The sequence below is a fragment of the Triticum aestivum genome, chromosome 6B, assembly GCF_018294505.1.
Source record: "Triticum aestivum cultivar Chinese Spring chromosome 6B, IWGSC CS RefSeq v2.1, whole genome shotgun sequence".
In the NCBI taxonomy this organism is placed as follows: domain Eukaryota; kingdom Viridiplantae; phylum Streptophyta; class Magnoliopsida; order Poales; family Poaceae; genus Triticum; species Triticum aestivum.
The window spans coordinates 705994215-706018733 of record NC_057810.1 but is presented as its reverse complement, the minus strand read 5'-3'; the positions used below and the strand labels follow the sequence as shown (position 1 = coordinate 706018733).

The 24519-nt window shown below is 46.8% G+C and overlaps 1 protein-coding gene across 1 annotated transcript; it reads left to right on the top strand.

Moving 5' to 3' along the window:
- The first annotated feature begins 12625 nt into the window (after positions 1-12625).
- LOC123135031 (putative F-box/LRR-repeat protein At4g15060) lies at positions 12626-17970 on the top strand. The gene is made up of 6 exons (XM_044554158.1): positions 12626-12732; positions 13781-14028; positions 14885-15811; positions 15903-16046; positions 16151-16527; positions 17520-17970. The coding sequence occupies exons 1-5, from the start codon at positions 12684-12686 to the stop codon at positions 16466-16468; spliced, it is 1686 nt and encodes a 561-aa protein (XP_044410093.1). The 5' UTR covers positions 12626-12683; the 3' UTR covers positions 16469-16527; positions 17520-17970.
- The last annotated feature ends 6549 nt before the right edge of the window (positions 17971-24519 follow it).

Sequence of the window (24519 nt, the reverse complement as noted above, 5' to 3'; positions counted from 1 at the left end):
TATGATGATCCAAAGCGCCACATAGTTCTTTTAGGAAAAAGAGACATCGTGGGATTGGAGGGCAAGACAGACGTGTCTGAAGATTATGAAAAGTTTCATGAAATTCCTCCCTTCAAAGTCAAGGCTGACCCAAGCACCCTGTTAAACGATGAAGATTATCCATGGTTACGGCGTAATAAGAAAAGAGCACAAGCGAAGAAAAAGTGAATACTTTCTATCAACAACTATTATGATGATGCCTTTGATGTAGAATATCACTACAGTCACAAGCAAAGAAAACGAAGTGCATCCAGTTTTTATTGTAACCATCTCAACTTTTTAGCACATGCTATGTGGGTGAAATGATGTAATCAATTAAAATATTCTGTTATGATCAACTAAAACAAAACTATAATGTCCTTCAATGGCAAAAAAATCAACTAAAAAGCTTTTGTAAAACTCCAATAGCAAAAGGAATCAACTCAAAAAACTTTTATAAACCTCTAGTATTATTGAAACTAAAGTTATATAAAATTTATGCAACCAAAATTATCTAATTATTTTCTGTTCAAAACATTAAAAGCAAAAAGAATTATCATAAAGAATTTTTGTGTTAGAAACTAAAATAACAAAATCTATTTTTGAATATAATGATAAAACATAGTAATATTAAACCGCAGGAAAAAGAATCACTCAAAAATCTATGTTTATAGTAAAGTTATTCAAAAACTAGTGATTCACACAAATTTCAAAAAATTCAAATTTAAACTATTTAAAATAGAAAACAAATGGCACTAACAGAAAGTTTATATTTTTTATTACCTAAAAGCAAAAGAAAATAAAAAATAAAGCAAAAAACAAAACAAAATAAATAATGCGAAAAATTGAAAAAAAACTAGGAAAAAAAATGCCACCTACTAGGCCAATACGGCCTGAATACGACTAGAAACCCTATAATGGGCCAGGATTCAGGCCCACACAAGGCCTAGTAGGCCCAACAGGCATAGCAGTGACAATTAGGCCCATAAGCCTGCGATCGAGAGGAGCTCAAGAGGGGTGCGGCAGTGGGGCTTATAAACCACTACGCGCCCCTCTCAACTAGCGAGGTGGGACTAAAATTCTGGCCACGGGCAACACGAGGCATTTGGTCCCAGTTGGTGGCACCAACCGGTACCAAAGGTGGGCATTGGTCCCGGTTGGTGCCACGAACCGGGACCAATGCCCACCTTCGGTACCGGTTGGTGCCACCAACCGGGACCAAAGGTCTCTTTTCAGCAGCCCAAAGGAAAAGAGACCTTTGGTCCCGATTGGTGGCACCAACTGGGAATAAAGGTTGGCATTGGTCCTAGTTGGTGCCACGAACCTGGACCAATGCTCGGGATATATAAGCAGGACTTGTCAAATTTTCATCCACTGCCCCGTCGTCCGCGCCGCCCCCGCCGTCGCCCGCGCCCATCGCCTCCGTCGCCTTGACTCCGACGCCGTCGTCGCGTCGCCCCCGCTGTCACCTGTGCCTCGTCATCGCCCTCTACCCCGTCGCCCGCGCCCGTCACCGCCATCGCCCTGCCTCCGACGCCGTCGCCGCGCCGCCCCCGCCATTGCCCTGTGCCTCGTCGTCGCCGCCGTCGCCCTGCCTCCGACGTCGTCGCCGCGCCGCCCCTGCCGTCGCCCTGTGCCTCGTCGTCGCCGTCATCGCCCCCACCACCATCGCCGTTGCCTCCCCCACGGTCGTCCTCGCCGGGCACCCCCGTTGTGAGTCGTCGTTGTTTCTATTTAGGTTGTTAGTAGATATCGATTTAGGTTAGTGCATTTTAGGTTGTTAGTAGATACCGATTTAAAAAGAAAAAGATAAAAAGGAAAATAGTAAGAGGAAAAGGAGAAGAAGAGGAGAAAAAAATAAGAAGAGGAAGTAGAAGAAAAAATGAGAAGAAGAAGGAAAAGTGGAGAATAAGAAAATATTTCTTATTCTCCTCTTTTCCTTCTTCTTCTCCTCTTTTTTTCTTCTTCTTCTTCTCTTTTTTTCTTCTTCTACTCTTTTCTTCTTCTTCTTCTTCTTCTTCTTCTTCTTCTTCTTCTTCTTCTTCTTCTTCTTTTTATCAGGAATGACGGTGTCGAGGATCACCGAGGGGTCGTGGGTCATGAACTATTATAGAGGGTCGCGGATCGCCGAGCAGTCGAGGGTCGTGAACTAGGGTACAGAGGGTCGAGGGTCGCCGAGGGGTCGAGAGTCGACGGTCGTCGAGGATCGCCGAGGGGTCGAGAGGGTCGCCTAGTGTCAAAGTATTGAAGAAATACATGGCTTCATCATTAGCCGGAAGTAACCGGGGCATGATGGTACGAAGTTCTCCAAAATTATTTTGGAACGGAGTCCCGGATAGGATAATCCGCTTTTTGGTATGAATTTCAGCAAAGGCCATCCAAATAGCGATATTCGGAAGGATCTTGCTGTACTTTGTACCAAAAAGCGAATTATCCTATCTGGGACTCCATTCCAAAACAACTTTGGAGAGCTTCATACCGTCATGCGCCTGTTACTTTCGCCTAATGATGAAGACATGGTTTTGTTGAATCCTTTTGACACTAGACAAACGTGACATGAGGGGGTCGAGGGTCGGGAACAAGGGTAGAGGGTCGTGGATCACCGAGGGGTCGAGGATCGTGAACTAGGGTAGAGGGTTGTGGATCACCGAGCGGTCGAGGGTCGTGAACTAGGCTATCAAGGGTCGCCGAGGGGTCGAGAGTCGAGGGTCGTCGAGGGGTCGAGAGAGTGGCCCACTATCAAAGTATTGAAGAAATACATAGCTTCATCATTAGCCGGAAGTAACCGGGGCATGATGGTATGAATTTCTCCAAAGTTGTTTTGGAATGGAGTCCCTGATAGGATAGTCCGCTTTTTGGTATGAATTTCAGCAAAGGCCTTCCAAATAGCGATATTTGGAAGGCTCTTGCTCTACTTTGTACCAAAAAGCGAATTATCCTATTTGGGACTCCGTTCCAAGACAACTTTGGAGAGCTTCATACCATCATGCGCCTGTTACTTTCGCCTATTGATGAAGACATGGTTTTGTTGAATGCTTTGACACTAGACAAACATGACATGAGGGGGGCGAGGGCCGGGAACTAGGGTAGAGGGTCGTGGATCGCCGAGGGGTCGAGGATCATGAACTAGGGTAGAGGGTCGTGGATCGCCGAGGGGTCGAGAGTCAAGGGTCATCAAGGGGTCGAGAGGGTGGCCTATTGTCAAAGTATTGAAGAAATACATGGCTTCATCATTAGCCGGAAGTAACCGGGGCATGATGATACAAATTTCTATGTATATGTCGTCGTTGTCGATATACCCCCTTCCTGATAACTTTGATATCTCTATCTCTCATGTTTTGTATATTAATTGCCTTGTTGTAATATTTGCAGAAACTATGGATCATCAAAGAGACTTCGATCAAGAAGATATATTGGGGGACATAATCCGCGACGGAGGTGATGTAGTCTTGTCGTTTCTCAACGACATCGAAGAAGGTCTACAAGGAGAGGAAGAAGGCAGCGGTGATCCAACAATGGAGGAGGGTCATGATCGTGATGGTGGCTCCGGCGACTGTGATGACGGCTCCGGTGATCGAACGGAGTCGGGATCAACTGTTGCAAAGTACGGTGAGGTATATATTGTCAGGACCCCGATCCTAAGTCACACCGATCTAGCATGTAACACATCATATCACTTTGCGGCCTCACGCACGGTATTCCCATGGGTGCCACCTTACCTGGCCCGGGACCGTTTGCGCCTTTTGGCTCACGTATATGATAGTGCCGCTAGCATCCATATGACAAAGAACCCGAGCTGACATGGCTAGTCGTGAACCCAAAGTGGCACTAACTTACAGGGACAGGCATACATGACCCAGCAACGAACGTGTTGGTCATCAGCTAGTGAATCCAGGCTGTAGCAACTGGGCTAGCAGGACTCCGGTAAACACCGCGTGACATTTCCCCGAAGGGAGAGACATAGGAACGAAGAAGGACACATGCCGGCCAGCCTAAGTGTTCCGGAGCAGTAGCAAGCTACCAAGGCTCAGTGGAAGCACTAGGAGACATTTCCCGGTAAGAGAGGCTACCAAGGATAAACAACTAGATAGTCAGATCCCACACACACCAAGCATTTCAATAACATACACACAATATGCTCGATATGTGCAAATACAACATGGCATCACAACATGACTCTACAACTCAAGTATTTTATTCAATAGGCTCCGAGGAGCGAGATATTACAAACATGGGTCTCATGACCTAGCATTCAGAGCACACAAGTCAAGCACAAGCGGAAGCTTAACATGTCTGAGTACAGACATCTACAAATGAAAAAGGCTGAGGAGCCTGTCTATCTACCAGATCCTGCCGAGGGCACAAGATCGTAGCTGAGGTAACAAGCTAAACGTCGAAGTCCACGCGGTACTACTAGCGAGACTGAAGTCTCTCTGCAAAAGCATAAATTAAGCAACATGAGTACAAATGTACCCAGCAAGACTTACATCAGATCTAACTACATATGCATCATTATCAACAAGGGGATGGTGGGGTTTAACTGCAGCATGCCAGCTTTGACTCGGTGGCTATCCTGAACTACGACTGCAAGTAACTCTTTTGAGGTGGCGCACACGAGTCCACATATTCACCATATCAATACACCACTATGGATCCACTCCCGTCTCCCTACGAGAGCGCCATCCATAGCACTCACGCTTATCTTGCGTATTTTAGAGTATCCACTTTCACTTGTCAATGAACTGTATAGGCAACCCAGAAGTCCTTTACCGCGGACACGGCTATTCGAATAGATCATATTAACCCTGCAGGGGTGTACTTCTTCACACACGCTCTCACCACTTACCGCCATGTACACGTCATGTATCTCGGCAACCTTCAAGCGGAAGCCTGGCGAGGGTGTCGGCCACGACCTGACTAACCACACAAGTCTCTCGCCCAGGTTTATCGCCTATTTGGGTTCCATCTGCAAGGAGATCCGGCCGGGGTGTCGCTCACGGCCCCAAACGATGTGTGCAGGGTTCCCAAGCCCACCTCCATGGGTGGATCTACGCTTGGTACACCGTGCCATGGTGCCTAGTCTGTCCCAAGCCCACCTGTACCGGGTGCCACTTGGTAGACTACTAACACTGCCTACAAACACCAGAAACTAGTTGCAACTCCTGGACAGAGATCATGTAGATTAATAAGTCGAGAGGGGTCGAGTTACCGGAACCCAATGTGTGGTAGTAACTGTTCATGGATCACAAACACAGAACTCAGTTCCTGAGGACGGTTTCAATGAGACAACCCACCATGTACTCCTACATGGCCTCTCATCGCTACCTTTACCAAATCGTGTTCACACACTTAGCTCACACACAGCAGGACATGTTCACACACCTCTGATTCATCCCCGATGAATCAGACCTGACTCAACTCTAAGCAGTAGCATGCATGACAAACAAGCATGAATGAGTAGGCACAACAGGGCTTAAACAACTCCTACTCATGCTAGTGGGTTTCATCTATTTGTTGTGGCAATGACAGGTCATGCAGAGGAAAAGGGGTTCAGCTACCGCAGCAAGTAACAGTTGTATCGTTGTTGTCCTAATGCAATAAAATAGAGCAGGAGCGAGAGAGTGGGATTGTATCGGAATGAACAAGGAGGTTTTGCTTGCCTGGCACTTCTGAAGATAATATAGTTCTTCATCGGTGTCATCGATCACATCGTCGGTACACGTCTACTGAGAGGGGACAAGCACCGACAAACAAAGAAGAAACACAATCAATGCAATGCAACAATATGATGCATGAATGTGACATGGCAATATGCTGTGGTTTGTGCTAATGCAACTAAAACCAGATTAAATGAAGTTGGTTTGAATCCAAGATTCAAATTCAAACTCCACATGTGGTTATTTAAATGCCATTTAATTGAATTGTCCTAAACAGTAGTCATAAGTTGTTCTAACATGCATGAAAATGGTACAGATGGATAGATTGGATTTTTCTGATAATTTTTCATATATAAATTATTTCATTTGGAGTTACGGTTGAATTTATATGATTTTTAGAAGTTTATACTATTTTCTGGAATTTCTGAATTATTTTAAATCCAGCAACCAAATACTGCGTCAGCGTAGCGTCGCTGTGACGTCAGCAGGTCAAAGGCGCCAGCCCAGGTCAAACCTGACGGCTTGGACCCACATGTCAGTGTAACAACTAACTAACAGGGTTAGTTAGTGTTAAGTTAGCACTAACCTAGGTTAGTTAGTGCATGGCCCACTTGTCAGAGAGATAACTAATTAACTAAGTTAATTAGCGCTAACTAACTAACACCTAAACTAAACAGGGGCAATTAGCACTAATTAAACCCGACACTAATTCAGTCAAAGGCCGGCTCCACATGTCATGGACATAGGGGGGTCCCGCCGTGGTCAAAGTGGGTCAAACCCATCGGCGTTTAGCCACCGGCGGCAGCAGACGCGTCAGGGCACTCGGGAACGGGTTGTGGTGCCCGGTTCGCAGCAGGGTTGGGCTCATTCGAGAGCCCAGACCAGCGCGCGTCGGGTGGTGGAACCAGCCGGGCTTGGGGTGGCCGGAGGCGACAGCGAGGAGCTCGGCCGCGGCGGCCGGAGCACGGCCAGGTGCGCGCGGGGTGCTGCAGTGCACGACAGGAACTGCGGGCGACAGCTTTGGTCTTCTGGGAGGCTCGTGAGCGCGATGACATGCACGGGCGCGAGCTGCGGTGGCTCTGGCCACGACGGTGAGGATCCATGGCGGCGCGGCCGCTCGGGTCCGGTGGTTAGCACGGCTACAGCGCACGAATGAGAAAATGGAGAGAGGGAAACGGAGGCGGGGCTCACAGCGGATCCGGAGGAGGCGTCAGCGAGCTCGGGGAAGGTCCAGCGCGGGCAGAACGGCGGCGACGATCTCGGGCGGCCGGAGGTGAAGACGACGGCGATGGCGGCTCCACAGGGCTCCCGGCGTCTCTTGGCGCGGTGAGGAGGAAGAGTAGGTCGAGGCAGAGCTTTGGGATGTGTCGGGGAGGTGAGGCGGTGGCTCTAGGCACGGTAGCGGCGAACGGCGGCGGCGGTCGATCTCGGGTGCGTACGAAAGAGAGAACAGAGGAGGGGGAAAGAGCTCTAGGGGAAGAGAGGAAGGGCTAGACGGCTTCGGGCGGCTGCGTGGCGTCTTCAGGGGAGTCGGGGCACAGGCAGGCAGCCTGGAGGTGGCGCGGCATGCGTCGGGCACGCAGCTGCTTCTCCTCCTGGCAGGAGGAAGAAGACAGCGCTGCCCCTGGTGGGCTAGGCCTGTTGGCTGGGCTGCCAGCTGGGCTGCACAGGACCTGGGCCAGCCAGGTAAGGCCAGGTAAGTGGGCTGCCAGGTAAACTGCACAGGTAACCTCTCTCTCTCTCCTTTTATTCCATTTTCTATTTTCTGTAATTGTGTTTGGCTTTAATAAAAAATGCTAGGGCTTATCCAAAAATCATGAAACTGCTCAATGTCACTGTTTGGAATATTTCCAACAGCAAACATTTCAGTTTGTGATTATTTGAGCATTTAAAATATTATTTAACAATTAAATGCCCAAATGCAAATACCATATGATTTAATTCAAAAATCCAGAATGGCCTAGAAAAATGTGCACCATTTTTTGGAGAGGTTCTAGACCAATTCAAAAATGATGAACTTTTGTGAAGGGCATTTTGGGTTCATTGAAATGTTTTTCAGTTGAACCTGGTACTTTCAGGGGGGTGCTGGGGTTTGTTGATCCCCATTTCAGGTTTAAGAGAAATTTAAACATGATGCAACAACCAACTAGTCCAAGTGCATAGCAAGGCTAGGGACGTGACATATATATATTAACTATTCTTGGTATGTACATATATTAACTGATGTATTAATTGTTTTGGTATGTACATATATTAACTCTTCTTTCTTCTTTTGTATAGCCCTCCGGATCAAGCAATACTTTAGTAAAGAGACGAGGCCCGAAGAAAAAGGTGCACCTGGATGAAAGGTTCACGATCATAGAAATCGCGCGCGATGGCCAACCGATTAAACCCCTCCGGACCAAGGAAGCATTTTCTTCTCAGTGCGGGGTTCTTGTTAGGGACATGATCCCGATCAGCATCGAGTTGTGGAATGAGCCTAAGAAGGAAGAGCTTCTTCAAGTTTCTTTTGTCGAAGATAGACAGAAAGAAGATCTTTGGAAAGCGCTGAAGGTAAATTTCACCCTACCGGAAGAGGAGGATCCGGAGAATCCAGTTATAGAGCCATTGATCAAGTCCTCTACTCTCAAGAAGATGACAGATCTATTCAGAAGGTGGAAGAATGAGTTGAAAACAACGTATGTCAACCAAGACAAGACTCCAGAATTCACAGGCCGATTTGAAAAGATAAGAGATCACTCGCCCGCCTTTGTGGCCAACAAGACATCGAAGAGGAGTAAGAAGATGTCAGCGACTAACAAGATAAATGCTGCAAAGAAGGAGCATTACCATCGCATGGGGTCAGGTGGCTACCTCAAAGCCCGCCCGTTGCGGGACAAGGCTGAGTAGGACCTGATTGCTAAAGGGGTCGAACCAGAGATATTGCACTAGCCAGACCGTTGTAGGACTTGGTTCTTTGGGGCTGGTGGAACATTGCACCCTGAAACAAAGGAGTGCTGCTGGACGGACGAGCAACATGCAACACCCATCACGAAGCTTCGGAAAGCAATCAACGAAGTGCGGGAAGGGAAGTTCATTGCCGGGAGAGAGAACGACGAGCTCACAAGGGCCCTCGAGAATCCTGAGAACCCTGGACGAACACGAGGCACGCCAGGCTCTGTTGCGTGGAAGGTTGGGTTTCCTGACGCAGACGGTTACAAAAACCAAGAGAGGAGGAGGAAAGTCGAGCAGAGCGAACTGCAGGAGCTTAAGGCAAGGGTAAGAAAGCTAGAGGAATGAGATGTTGAGAACCAGCAGCTGCGAGATCCTGCCCAAGATGCTACCCCAGAAGCTACCCGGCCATCTCAGTGGAGAAGCAGCGTGGCTTCCACCGAGCTTGTTGATCAGCCTGACTTGACGGGTCCTAGCTACCATGTGGATTCTATCACGGATTCACACCAGTGCCACCTTATGACACAATGGGATCAGCTCAAAGTAAAGGCTGTTGTTGGCTCTGTGTTCCCTCCTTCACCTGGAGCAACTTTTCACTGCCGTCCAATTCCACAAGGCTATGCTGTTGTGATGGTGGACGAAATAACAAAGGGTTTTGAGGAGCTCCAGCTTGACCACTCTACAGGTGATGGGGAGACTCAGCTGGGTCTTGCTATGCATACTCCGTGTCTATGGCGAAAGGAGCACATCAAGCTTCTGAACTTCACGGCTCCTAATAGTCAGCTGGGCACTCCGCCTCCTCCTCCTCCTCCGGCGAGTCATCAGGGCACTCCGCCTCCTGCTCCGGCGCGTGAGGGCGACAGTACTCCACCTCCTTCTCAGCCTGCTCTGGCGCGTTTGAGCAGCCCGTCTCCTTCTTCGCCGCCTCGTAAGCGATGGCGGAACACAGACGCCGCCGCTCCGGCCACTCATGCGCGTCGTAGCAGTCTGCCTCCGGCTGCTCCACCTCTTTAGCAATGAAAGAAGACAGCCGCAGCCGCTCCGGCTGCTCAGGCGCGTCGTAGCAGTCCGCCTCCGGCTGCTCCGCCTCTTTAGCAATGAAAGAATACATCCGCAGTCGCTCCGGCTGCTCCGACGTCTAGCAGTACAGCCAGAGGCGGGAGGCTAGCAGAACGAACAAAAGGGAAACAAATGGAGGATGCAATGATTTTTGGAACAATGGAGATGGACACATTAAGATTCGAGCACGGGAAGCCTCTCATTAGACCTGGTACTTCCCTAACAACGATGATGCAAAGATTCCATGATTGGTACATGAACATCTGCAGAAAGTCTGGGAAAAGTACCTTGTCGCTATAGGTTAAAGAGGAGCACGACCTCGTTGGAATTGATGTGTTGTTAGTTGCATATGAGGAGTTCTTCTAGTTTTTCAATCAAAAGGCCCTCAATAAAACAATCATCACTTGCTACTGTCTGTAAGTACTACTTCTCTGTAATTAGTTAAGTCTCTATATATAGCTCAGCTCTTTCATTGCATGTATATATAATTATCCTCACTATATTATGCAGATTGAAGATCGCCGAATTGAAAAAAATACAAGTAGGTGATATTGGGTTCATTAACACAAATATCATGGATGAATGGAGTGTTAAACATGATGCCAGAGAAATCGAGGCCAAGGTTCTCGCATCATTACTTCGAAATCAAAACAAAGCTACAATACTCTTTCCTTACAACTTCAAGTGAGTGTTATTGTCTTCTGCATATTCGGTTTCCTTTATTATACACGAGGTTATAGTAATGTAATTGATGAGTTATGCATGCATGCACAGCTTCCACTTTATTGTGCTAGAGATTAAGCTTGAGCAGGGACTAGTAACCGTCATAGACTCCAAACGAAAAAAATCTGGAGGAGTATGCGACCATGACTAAAATGCTCGATAAGTAAGTTCAATCGATCATTATCGCACCATATAGGAAACTTTGTTCATTTCCTAATATCAAGTAATTGTTTTCTTTGTCTGGCAGGGTTTGGAAAAAGTTCACCGCAAAGCTCTGGGACTGCCGGGGCAACTGCGATTTGACCACCTGAATGTAAGTACTACTACTAGCTAGTTCCGCGCATCTCCCATTGATTCTAGCTAGTTTCATAAATACCATTTACCATGCTTGCTTATGAGTTTGATTGACCTCTATTTCTTGTAAAGTGGTTGTGACAGGAACGCGGGAATGATTTCTGTGGATACTACATTTACGAGTTCATCCACCACACCACCTGTGAGCGGGGCTACTCTAAACAACAAGATGAAGTGCGTAAGCAATAATATTCACAATTTTTTTGTTACCATCATTTGTCTTCAGTTTCATTCATATATATGTATTGACCCCCCTTCTTGAAATTAGATGTGGCAGACGCGGGATGAACTCCTACCACAAGATCACATATAAGCAATTCAAGAGGAATTGGCGGGATTTTTCTTAACCACGTCATCGACAAACACGGAGAATACCATGTGGAAATTGAGTTCAGATGTTAGGGGACGTAAGAGATCTTATACGTTGTAGCGTCGGGTAGATATACGAAAACTTGTTGTTCGACCAATCTATCGGAGAAGGAGAGGTCGATCACTTCTCTCTGTGTATATGTTCATGACGATCTTCTGTACTTAATGGTTTCCTTCATTTGCTTACTAGCTAGCTAGCGTGTCGAGTCTATACGTAGCGTCGACCAAGCACAGAGATATATAAGAGAGGATACTCATCTCTATTAGCGAGCTAACACAATATATAAACCCCTAAATTAACCCTACAACCCCCCCCCCCCCCCGCGTAAATTAACCCTACAAATTAACCCCCCGTCCCTTAGGAAAAAATCAGCGCCTTTTGGTCCCGGTTGGTGGCACCAACCGGGACCAAAGGCCCCCCCCTGCCTGGGCAAGCCGCTTCGGCCACGTGGAGCCCCATCTGTCCCGGTTTAGTGACGATCCTTTAGTCCCGGTTCGTGAACCGGGACAAATGGCCCTCACAAACCGGTTTGAATGACCCTTTTTCTACTAGTGCTCGAACCCGAAAGATCGCACGCTTAACGTTCGATGATGCTAGAGTAGAATTGGGATATTTGTATTGGTGACCGAAAGTTTTTCGGAGTCCCGGATGAGATCCCGGACATCGCGAGGAGCTCTAGAATAGTCCGGAGGTAAAGATTTATATATGAAAAGTCATTTTTATGATTCCGAAAAAAACAGTTTTTTCTCGATATTGTACCGCGAAGCTTCCGAAGTATTTCGGAGGGGTCCAAAAGTCTACAAGTGGGTCCACCACGTCCCAAGGGCCTGCATGGGCTAGGGGGGGGGGCACTAGCCTCTTTGGGCTGGGCGCACCAGCCTCAAAGATGCATGCGGCCAAGGAGGAAAGAGTCCCAGCTCCGTACGAAGGAAGGGGAAAGGCAGACAAAAGAAATGGTGTAATAGGAAATACGATGTGGGTGGAGAGACAGACAAAAGAAGGGGCCAAACGGGAAACATTACCTTTTTTTAGAGAGGAGAAACGGAAATCCAATTCAGCTCTTGGGAGCATATGCTCCTGTGTGTTAAAAAAATTTGCATGTTATTTTTTTTAAAATATGTTTATTGTCACACTCAAATGCCACCTACAAATTTTTATGGGCAAAGTATAAGCATTTTGAGCTATGCAAAAAGACAAGACGAATGCTAAATGTTACACCTAATTTTGTTTTTTCACCAACGATGAACCGTTATCTTGTTTCACATGAAATTTATGCTTGTTACACTAACATGAACATAAAAAAATTCAGAATTTTGAAAAATTATTTATTATTTTATTTTTCGAATTCGACTCCGGGAGCCAAAACGGCCATCCCGGAAATTAATAATCGGCTTTTTTTTAGACAACTAATCGGCTATTTGCTGGTGCAATTAGCAACGGACACGAAGTGCTGGGCCAGGCCCAGTAAACAGTTAGAGCCACGCTCCTTGACCGCCCAGTGGAAATAAGCGAACACGTTCCTCCCCTGTCTCTCTCTCTGGGAAAAAAAAGTTGAAGCAGCCCGGACGGACATGGACTCCCCCTCGTCGCCGGCGGCAGCGACGCCACCGGCCACCGGAGGTAACCTGCTCTGCTCTACTCCCTCTACCCGATGAAACGCCTCAATCGTTGCCTCTCAGATCAAGAGAAAAGTCCATTGACGCGCACGAGAACGAGAGGCAGGGGTTTACTTAGGGTTTGGTCGGAGACAGAGGGGGACAGACTCTAGGACTTCTAAATTCGAACCATACAATACACTTGGGATCGAAGGAGCTTACGCATTCCGTCTGGATTCTGTTCCTCCGATTCCATCGAGAGGAATGCTTTTTCCCCTTGCTGCCATAGAGCTGAGGTGCCAAGAGCACAAATCTGGAGCTTAATTTCGATGCCATAGGTTAAGTTTTTTCCTCTCTCGAACAAATTTGTAGTGCTTCGATTTATGCGTGCTGATGGGATTTTTCATGATGTAGGAGTGGCAACTAATTGGAGCAAATTTATGTCTTCTTTGTGTTTAGCTTAATAAAGGAACAAATCAGAGTATAGAGGGAAATTCCCACCAAGTTAAGTGCTTGCCAATGCTAATACGAACTGGCTGTGGATCGATTTCTGTTTGCAACCCCCAAGATTAGCAATAGGGGATGAAAACCATAACAGGCATCATCCAGCTTTTAGTCTGTAACCAGCAGGAGTTCTGCTTTTCACTGAAGAAAGGGGAATTGTCAGTAAATATCCGTGGAACAATACCGAGACCATATTAATACTAACTTTCAAGATATGGTTCCATCTTCCATGTAGGAGCTTGCAAGCAGTAGAAACTGATGAACCTTTTAGCAAAGTATTTGCTTGGTCTGTTAACGTCCCTGGTTTTGATATATAATGACTATATGTTGAAAACATGTAAAAAAATGTATATAAGATGGAATGTCATCATTTAGTTGTGGTGTGGCGTTAATTTTATCTGTAGTGGCAAGGAGTATTAAATCTATGTAAACATCAGCACCACAAGTGTGAATCCTACCCATTCTTAATGCGGGGAAGACTCTGCCTTTATTATTACATTGAACTGCACATGAACATAGAAAACTGCAGAGTTGTGTACTTACTTCTGGACCATTATCTCTTTCTCTAGATGATTGTTTCACAATGAAAAAGTGGCAATTTAAACTGCGGAAACCTTCCCCGGCCATTCGTCCAGCGCGACGATGGCGTGTCGTTCAATCCACCGAGCCGCAACGGTGCATGCGTGATCGTGATGCTGCGATCATGTCAGCAGCGCATCGGTTGCATGCACATGAACCGCCGCGTGATACTGCATCGCGCTGTACTGGATCCCTAAACAAGACGATGTGCACGCAAGACGTCGAGCAGACTGTCCAGGTATCATCTTGAACTAGTGCATTACTATCTGCCTTAGTGTAGTCATTTTGACATGTATTTCAAAAATAAATACATGCAAAGTTGTTTCGGCAGAAAGTCTTGCACTCATTTTGATTTGCAAAATTGTTACGATTATATAATTTCTTCTGCTTGAATACAATAGTTAGCTGTATATGCTAGTCCAACAACGCAGTTTGCTTGGAGTTTGAATACTCCAAAAAAAAATTGAAGGGAGGTTGAGCAATATAGAGTTATTTCGGCTCAAGCAGAATGGTTAGAAGATATTTATATTTCCACAAAGGATTATCTCCCAAATATTTGATTTTGCTACCTTTTGAACAAGTTTTGAGCTGACAGTAGTGCCAAATTTCGAAATCAAACCTAACCTTGAGGCGTAAACAAGTAGCAGCCTAATTATGCATTATGCATTGGTTGAACAATTCAAGTCTGCAGTGGTGTAATTACATAGTACCAAAAGCTTGTCATTACTTGTAAGAAATCATTAATGTTTTTACACTGTATTTGTTTGATTTGTTGCCTCCACTTGCTGTATTGATCAGAGAGACACTTACGGAATAATAGTATGAATTAATGGGAAGTGGTTTACTCAGAAAAAGGGGCTCTTGTTTATGTCTGTTTACGCTTATCTTTTTGTAAATGTTGTTTAAAATTATCTGTAAGTTCGAACCATAGATTAGCGAGGAAACTAAAATCATGTTGTTAATTTTGCTCAATGGACAGTGTAATCAAGCCCTGGCACCCATGATATTATCGCTTTTCTGTGGTAAAATAAGTTGTAAAATGTCATCTTAACATGGTTTCTAACTTTATACCTAACATGTCATTTCTTCTGCAGAGCTGTGATTGGATCAGTATATTGCCAGATGACATTTTAGTCAAAATTCTTTCCTTACTGACAGTAAGCGATGCTGCAATGACTGACTCTCTTTCCACTAGATGGAGACACCTCTGGAAAAACGTTGACTGTCTCATCCTTGACCTCTATACTCTCAGGATGCCAGAGTCAGAAATCTGTTATTGCCATCAAAAACCATGTCTGCGGAAAGCTCAAGTAAAAAAGTTTGTTCGCAAAACGAATGGCTTTTTGCGCAATCATCATGGCAATAGAATCAAGGAATTCACTGTCAGATTCCCATTAACCTCAGTCAATGCTTCTGATCTGGACCACTGGATTGGGTTTGCAGCTTCAGCCTCTACGGAAAAGCTCTGCCTTGACCTTTATGACATGAATCGCTCAAGTTGCCTTGACATTTCCCCTAATGAGCCGTATAACTTCATATTATCACCATTTTCTGATGGGAGAGGTTGCCGGTTGAGCGAGTTGACTCTATCCAACTGCACTGTACGAACAACACCTGCAAATCTCAGTGGCTTTGCTTGTCTCCATTTCCTTGAACTCAGTCGTGTGGAAATAGCTGATGCAACTGTTTCGAATATTATTTCCAACTGTTGTGCTCTCAAAAGCTTGATTCTAGCGTTCTGCGATCAATTGATTCATTTGACGGTTACTTGTTCACAATTGCTGAATTTGGATGTTGATTTCTGCGATGGCTTAATTAGTGTTTGTATTCATGCTGACAATCTTGAGGCGTTCATGTACAAGGGACACAAGATAAATATTGAGTACAAATATGCAACATTTCTTGATACACTCCGTGTTCATTTCATAATGAAGAATCAATGTCCTCTAGACTTCATAAGTGCGCTTCCTAAGCTTCCAAAGCTGGAAACGTTGATCTTGCAATTTTCTGGGCCTGTACAAGTACGTAAGATTTCTGCCCTCGGTTTGCAGGAGCATATTTAGACAATGTCTACATGCTGAATTCAGCTCCTTTTTTTTGGACTCCCTCCAGGTATCCCGTGCGCTGCGGCACACTTTCAGGTTTGCTAATTTGAAGATGATCGTCTTCTTTCTGGTGAAATCTTGGAAAGAGTGCATTTGCTCGCTTGCGTATCTCCTTAAAGCAGCTCCGTCACTCGAATACTTCGGGGTGCATGTATGCTGTGCACTTGTTATTTCTACAAACTTTGCACTCATAACAAGTCAACAGCTGTTTACCTGTCTGTCCTTTCTCTCATGTTAGTCAACTTATCCATGCAGGGGTTTTCCAAGCTGAAGGAACAACCTAGTGAGCTCAACATGACGTGGCCTGAGGATCTGACTTTCGTGAGGCTCCACATTATCGTGGTCAAAGGGTTTAGCGGGGAGCCGGAACTGATGGAGCTCCTCTACTTTCTGCTGAGAAGGGCGCCCGCACTGAAGAGCTTGCAACTCGAGACGCGTGCATATGAGCCATTTTTATTCAGGAAGGAGAAGCACAAGTCGGAAGACGAAGAAAGGTGCCGTTACGCTACGGAGATGGCCTCGACCCACCTGGCTCCTAAGGTTCCCTCCACCGTGGCGTTCAGCATCACCTGACCCTTCCGTGCTCGCTGAAAAACGCCGCGGCTGCTGCAGGTCATCAGCGAACCATGAAGGTACGTACTACCCTGAGCTTCTCACATGTTATGATGGTCTCTTATATCACAAAATAAAAACTATACATGGTTGATTAGCCTTCTCGGGGTCTTGGCTGTGCAGCTAGAGTCCTTACTTTTTGAAACCAAACTGCTAGCGCTAAAATTCCGATAAACCACAATGTGGATTCAGTTCCCTAATCACTGCAGCCGTGAATTCCAGCGATCCGAACCGTCGCGTCGATCATGATCTTTGCTGTTCCTTTTTTGTTTTGCCGTGTGCATGACGATGCATGGGCCTTGAAGCACCGTGCTGTATGCGGAAACAAAGGGTATTATTATTGGTTGCTGCTGGTATGGTAGCTGCCAGTGCAACTTATTATGTGCAGATGCAAGTTGACTCGTGAGCGTTTGGTACAACAGTTCCGTGGTCCTGAGCGTTTGCTGCAGTTCATCCGCGGTCCACGTGTGTCTGCACACTGGACCATCTAGATAGATACGCCATGTTACAAAATCTATATACGCTTGCTAAAACCGCGGCTAGTAATGCATGGTGCCGCTGACAATTCACTGGGCAGCACTTTCTTTTTGGTAGTTGCCTGGGGAAAGGATGGCCGGTGCGGCGGCGGCACGGTGGAGGGGGGCGGGGCATGGCACCGTCCGCCGGTGGCGTTGGCAGGCGGTTTGGTTGAGGTCGAGGTGGGTGTGGGTTCATTGGAGGAGGGGGCGAGGAAGGAGGAAGAAGCTCCAAGATTGACTGAAGCTTTACAAACTTTCAGGCAACTTAAGTACATACAGTCGCCTCTTGCTTGCTTGTGCAATATTGCATCTGATCATCATCAGGTGGGAGCCTATGCATATTTTCATGCGTCTCATCATGTCCTGATTAATTCCTGCCGATCGACCTGTTTGTACGTACGTGTTGCCTGCACTGCACTCTACCATCAACTCAGTACTCCTGACAATCCTCTTTTTTCCTGGGTAGTTAACCAACTCTTCTCTTTGGTTTGCAGGTGGGTGGGGTGAAGCTACGTGCGTACGTACGTCCTGCGGCCAAGTGGAGATGTGAATCAATTTCCCGGCGTCTGTGCGTGCGTGCGTTAAACACATGCACGATCATACCAGCTGCAGGTCGCCCTCGTTGATTAATCGCGTACATACACGCGTCCATGTGCCTTGTGGGGGGGCGTACGCCTGTGCATGTGTACGTACGCACAGTGGCAGTGGCACACATACATACCACTGAGGCACTGATCACCCCACATGCTGTGTTTTCTCGTGGGCGCATGCACGCACAGCAGCAGCAGCCTAGCTATGAAAATGATTGATGCGTAATCTCTTGCTGTTGATTAGTCTTTTTTTTGCCACTTAGTTAATCAGTTGGTACTGTACTACTGTAGTAGTTATTATTATTGCATGCACAATGTATGTGTACCCTGGCAGTGGCAGCAGTCTAAAATCTCTCACTGCTTGTGAGTTTGTGCGTTGGTTGCCATTTGCAGGCAGAACCAGCGAGCTAACTAATAGCACTACGTACCATACGTTTTCTTGCCTATACAGTATACACCACACATGCGATGTACGTAGTTGCCGTGTTATTTATGTGCATGGATGGATACGTGGCTGGTCCGACGGATGGACCAGCGGTGTTAGCTCGTCCCATCTGCATGGTGGCCGGCCGGCGAGAGAGGACCACCGGAGCTGGCTGGAGATCTAGACCAGAAAAGGAGATGCAGACACTGTAGGCAATGGTGCGTGGCTGGACGCTTGTTTGTTGGTACTCCCAGTATTTGGCTTGGCAGCTTGGATCACCACTTCACTTTGATAATAATTTGTTGGTCGAGGAGAGGGAAATTGATTGCGCGCGCTAGTTGCATTGCATGCAACTCAACTGATTGCGCTAGGGGACGCTAGCTGCCGTTGCATGCGCCGTACGTAGCGTCCGGCCGGTGGTGCTGGTCCACCCATCTTCTTCTTCCTCCGTGGGTGAGGTGGAAGCAGAACATGTTTACACACATTCGATACATCTCCGGGATTTTTTTTTTTTGAACCGGGCTTTAACCCCTTTCCATTGCATAGAACGGAAATACAGCAGTTCCGGAAACATGTTCAGGAAGAAAGGAAAGGGAAAAAAGCGAGTTCAAGCACTACCAGGAAACCCACCACACTTGCCCGACATCGTGACAAGTGCCATGGGGCGAAAACCTAGGTAGCACCAATATCTATTAAGTCTAACTAGCTATTACAGAACCGACCAACAGGGGCCAAACTGACACCACCAGACCAAAGACAACAATCTTTTCGAAGCAACAAGAACAAAAGGCTTTCAAACTTCGGCGCGCAGCTCCAGCAAATCACTCTCCAGTAATTGGTTGCCTGGCAGCCTCGCACAGCTTCATCATCTGCATGGTCTGCTCTGCGCCTGCCCGTAGCTTATTAGCATCATCTCCTTGTTGTAGACCTCCTGATCTGCTCTGCGCCTGCCCGTAGCTTATTAGCATCATCTCCTTGTTGTAGACCTGTCCAATAAAGCAAGAAAGAACACCTGGAAAAGACAATCTCAAAAGGAGTTTTGATCATTTTCTTCTCAAAAGTGGCTCGATTTCGAGCCAGCCAGATAGCCCAGCAAGCAGCTGCAAGGCCCACTGTATAAAATTTCTCTCCCCCAGGAAGAAAAGAATGGCACCACGCATAGTACTGCCAATAACTGCTGGGACATCTATCAGTACCCAGCACGACCCAAACGGATCTCCACAGACATTTCGCCACAGGGCAGGTGAAAAACAGGTGTTGTGAACTCTCAACCTCGTTGCAGAAGGAGCAACAAGGATTACCAGGCCATTTTCTTCTACGCATGACCTGTCTAGTAAGCACGGCATCCTGCGACATTTGCCAAAGGAAGATTTTAATTTTGAGAGGTAACTTGGCTCTCCAGATCCATCTATAGTGGCATCCACTAATAGGTCTCTCCAGCCATTTATAGACTGACTTAGTCGAGAATTTGCCATTTTGATTAAGCCCCCAAGACACCCAATCACTATCACTGGTCAGTGTTAGACTACCGACCGTGGCTCGGATCGTTCTCCATTGATCAGACAGTTCGACATTAAGCCCCCGTCTGAAGAAAATGTTAGGTTCCACAAGATGCACCTTATCCACCGTGCATCCAGGGTCAGTGCAAATTGAAAAGAGTCGTGGGAATTGTTCCCGAAAAGGGAGCGACCCATTGATGGGATCCATCCACACCCGGGCAATATTCCCAGATTCTATGTTAATTTTCCTCCCCACCAAATACACCTCTTTCACCTTCAATAGAGCTTTCCAGCACGGTGAATCAGAAAACCTGGCACAAACCTCAGTAACAGTTTTGTTTCTAAGGTATCTAGCACGCACAATATCCTGCCACAACCCATTTTGAGTCTCCAACTTCCACCACCATTTAACCATTAAACTAATATTTTGTTTTCTAAAGTTTTTAACCCCCAGGCACTAGTAGAAAAACACCTAATAGTCCCAGTTCGTAAGGGCCTTTAGTCCCGGTTCATGAACCGGGACTAATGGGTCGTTACTAATACCTCCACCCATTAGTCCCGGTTCAAACACGAACCGGGACCAATGTGCCTCCACATGGCCCTGTGCGCCGAGCCCAATCAGGGGGCCTTTGGTCCCGGTTGGTGGCTCCAACCGGGACCAAAGGGCATCCACGCGTCAGAGTTCAGTGGTTGGGTTTTTTGTTTTTTTTAAAGGAGGGGAGGTTGGGGGTTTTGGGGGGTTAATTTAGGTGTTTTATATTGTGTTAGCTAGCTAATTAATAGAAATAAGTGTCCTCTCTTATGTCCGTGCTTGATCGACACTACGTACTATATATACATAAGTGATCGAGAGAACCATTCAGTACAGAAGTTCGTCATGCATACCGAGAGAAGTGATCGATCGACCTCTCCTTCTCCGAGAGATTGGCCGAACAACAAGTTTTCGTATCATGTATCTGACGCTACTGGCTACATACATGTACAATATGTATAAGATCTCTTAATTACAAACCCCTAGCATTTGAAATCAATTTCCACATGGTATTCTCCGGCTTTACTGATGACGTGGTCAAGAAAGAATCCCGCTAATTCCTCTTGAATTGCTTTCATGCGATCTGGTTCTAGGAGTTCATTCCGCATCTGCCACGTCTAATTTGAAGAAGGGGGTTAATTGATACATATATATGAATGAAACTCAAAAGAAATGATGGTGTAATAAAATGAAATTGTGAATATTATTGCTTATGCACTTCATATTGTCTTTTAGAGTAGCCCCGCTTGTTTTTCAAAGTCGCGGTGTGGATGAACTCGCACACGTAGTATCCACAGAAATCATTCCCTTCCTCCTGCCACAAGCACTTTACGAGAAATAGAGGTCAATCAAACTGATAATGAAGCATTATAAATGGCATTGATGAAAGTATAGCTATAGAATCAACGGGAGATGCGCGCAACTAGCTAGCCAGTAGTACTTACTTTCGGGTATGTATATCGCAGCTCCTTCGGTAGTCCCGAAGCTTCTGCGGTGAACTGTTTCCAAACCCTGCAAGACAAAGAAAATAATTATTATTACTTGAGATATCAGGAAATGAACAAAAAGTTGCCGATATGGTGCGATAATGATCGATTGAACTTACTTGCTGAGCATTTCAGTCATGTCCGCATAGCTTTCGGGATCTTTCCGTCTCGAGTCTAAGACGGTTACTAGTCCCCGCTCAAGCTTAATCTCCAGAAGAATATAGTGGTACCTGCACACACATGCATAACTCATCAATTACATTACTATAACCTCGCTCGAGTAATAAGGGAAACCGAATATGCACACGACAGTAACACTCACTTGCTGTTGTAAGGAAAGAGTATGGTATCTTTGTTTTGATTTTTGATCAACGATCGTAGCAAGTTGTCCTCCGCCTCTTTGACGTTCTTTTCAACCAGAAATACATCTATGATATTTGTGTTAATGAACCCAATATCATAAATTTCTATTTTTTTGCACTCGACGATCTTCAATCTGCATAATATATTGAGGATAATTAATTATAAATACATGCAATGAAAGAGCCAAGCTATATATAGACTTAATGACAGAAATAGTACTTACAGGCAGTAGCAAAAGACCATTAATTTATCGAGGGCCTTTTGATTGAAGAACGCGAAGAACTCATCAAATGGAACACACAACAGATCACTTGAAACGAGGTTGTGGTCCTCTTTAATGTTCAGATACAAACTGTTCGTCCCCTCAGACTCTCTGCAGGTTTTCATGTACCAACTATGGAATCTTCGTATCATTGTTGTCAGAGATTTTTCATCTTTGACGAGAGGCTTCCCGTACTCGTATCTGTGTTCGTCCACCGCCATGAAATCAGGAAGTGCATCATCAGGCAGGTAATCTTCAAGATTGCCATAACCGGCCACCGTCCCCGGAGCATTAGACACATTGAGCGGGGGGCACGATTGCTGTGCTTGTTCGCCGAGCTGGGCAATTTTTCCCCTTTGCTCATTCTTTTAACCTTTTATCACTGACAGTAGTTCCCGACCGCTAGGCTTGGAGATATGTATGTTCAGTAATGCGCTCATAGTTGGTTCTCGGCGGAGACTTTGGTAGTTTCCTCAGGGCATCGATAGTGCGCTTTGCTTTCACCGGATCTACCTTCTCCTCCGGAGGTGGATGTCTCTTTGCTTTCACCCCTTCAAAGAAGTCCTTCACATGGGTCCACACAATCGTATCGTTTTCCTCCTCGGACCTCTTGTACGGTAACTTTTCTAGAGGCTTGAGAGATGGACCGTATTTGTATTGCCTCCTGCCTCTGGTTGTGCCGCTAGACGCCGGAGCAGACGGAGCGGCTGCGACGTCTGTCTTCTTTCGTGCTTGCTTACGAGGCGGAGGAGAAGGAGTACGACGCGCCGGAGCAGCCGGGGCGGCGGCGGGTCTCTTCCGCCCTTGCTGGCGAGGCGGAGAAGGAGGAGGCTGCTGGCTGCTCGGGAGCGCCGGCGCAGGCGGAGAAGGAGGCGGAGTGCCGCCATGCGCCGGAGAAGGAGGCGGAGTGCCGCCACGCGTGCCCTGATCGTCACTCGCCGGAGGAGGAGGCGGTGGAGGAGGCGGAGTGCCCTAACTCGCCGGAGGAGGAGGAGGAGGCGGAGGCGTCTAGTTCAGAAGGTTGATGAGCTCCTTCCGCCATAGGCATGGAGTCTTTAGAGCAGAACCCAGCCTAGTCTCCCCTTCACCGGTACCGGTAGCGTGGTCAAGCGGGAGATCCGCAAATCCCTCTGTTATTTCATCCACCATCACCTTAGCATATCCTTCTGGAATCGGCTGGTAGTGATAAGTTGTGCCGGGTCCACTAGGATAAACTTGGCCAACAGCCGCCTTGACCTTCAAAGTCATCCATCGCGCCATAATGTGGCAACTTTGAGACTCCGTGATACCATCCACGGGATAGCTGGCAGGAGCCGTCAAGACATGCTCCGGCTGAAGCAGCTCGGTGGAAGCCACGCTGCTTCTCCGCTGAGATGGCGGGGTAGCTTCAGGGGAAGCTTCGGCAGGTCGTTTGTTGCAATATGCTGCTTCTCGTTCCTCTTCTCGATGCTCTAGCCCCATTACCCTTCCAAGCAGCGCCTGCAGTTGGTCCTGCTCCAGTTTCTTCCTCCTCTCGTGGGTTTTGTAACCCCCTGCGTCCGGAAAACCAACCTTCCACGGAATGGAGCCTGGCGTGCCTCGTGTCCGTCCAGGGTGCTCAGGATTCCCAAGGGCCATTGTGAGCTCATCCTTCTCCCTGTTTGGAAGGAACGTCCCTCGCTGCGCTGCAGCGATATAGTGTCGAAGGTTCTTGACTGGTATTTCCAGTTGCTCGTCCATCCACTGGCACTTCCCTGTTACAGGGTCCAAGGTTCCGCCAGCCCCGAAGAACCAAGTCCGGCAACGGTCTGGCCAGTACATTGTCTCTGGTTTGATCCCTTTTTCAAGCAGATCATGCTCAGCCTTGGTCCACTTAGGTCGGGCTTTGAGGTAGCCACCTGACCCCGTGCGATGGTGAAGCTTCTTCTTCGCAGCATTTTGCTTGTTTGTCACCGACATCTTCTTACTCTTTTTCGATGTCTTGTGGGCCACAAATGCGGTCCAGTGATCTTTGATCTTCTCGTATTTGCCGATGAATTCTGGTGTGTTTTTTTTCGACAAACTGGTTCAGCTCTTTCCTCCACCTCCTCATTAGGGTTGCCATCTTCTTAAGAGCACAAGACTTGATTAATTGCTCTTTAACTGGATTCTCCGGATCCTCCTCTGGCGGTAGGGTGAAATTTGCCTTCAGCTCAGTCCAAAGATCTTCTTTCTGCATATCATTGACATAAGACACCTCAGGGTCTTCCTCCTTAGGCTTATACCATTGTTGGATGCTGATCGGGATCTTGTCCCTAACAAGAACCCCGCACTGAGCAGAAAATGCCTTCCTTGTCCGGATGGGTTCAATCGGTTCGCCGTCGAGCATGATTTCTATGATCTCAAACTTTTCATCCGAGCACAACTTTTTCTTCGGGCCTCGTCTCCTTAACGAAGTTGTGCTCGATCCGGAGGGCTAGAAATTATAAGGAAGAAAGACGAGAGTAATTAAAATGTGTACATATACCAAAACAATGGAAGCATCAATTAACTAGTCAGCACGGGCTTAACTAATATATATATATACCTGGCCGAACTCGGTTCGGTCACCGGAGCAGTCAGCACGGTCTCCTTCTTGTACCTTCATTGTGTCACCGGGGCCATCATGAACATAGTCCTCTTCTTGTACCGGCATTAATGGGCCGAAGCCATCATGAACATAGCCCTCTTCTTCATCCAGCTGACCATCGGTGTCGAGGAGAAATGACGCAACATCATCACTTCCATTTGCGATTATCTCCCCCAACATCGCTTCTGTTTCTTCGTCTCGGGAGTTTCTGCAAATATTTACAACATGTCAATTATTATTCAAACATGGTA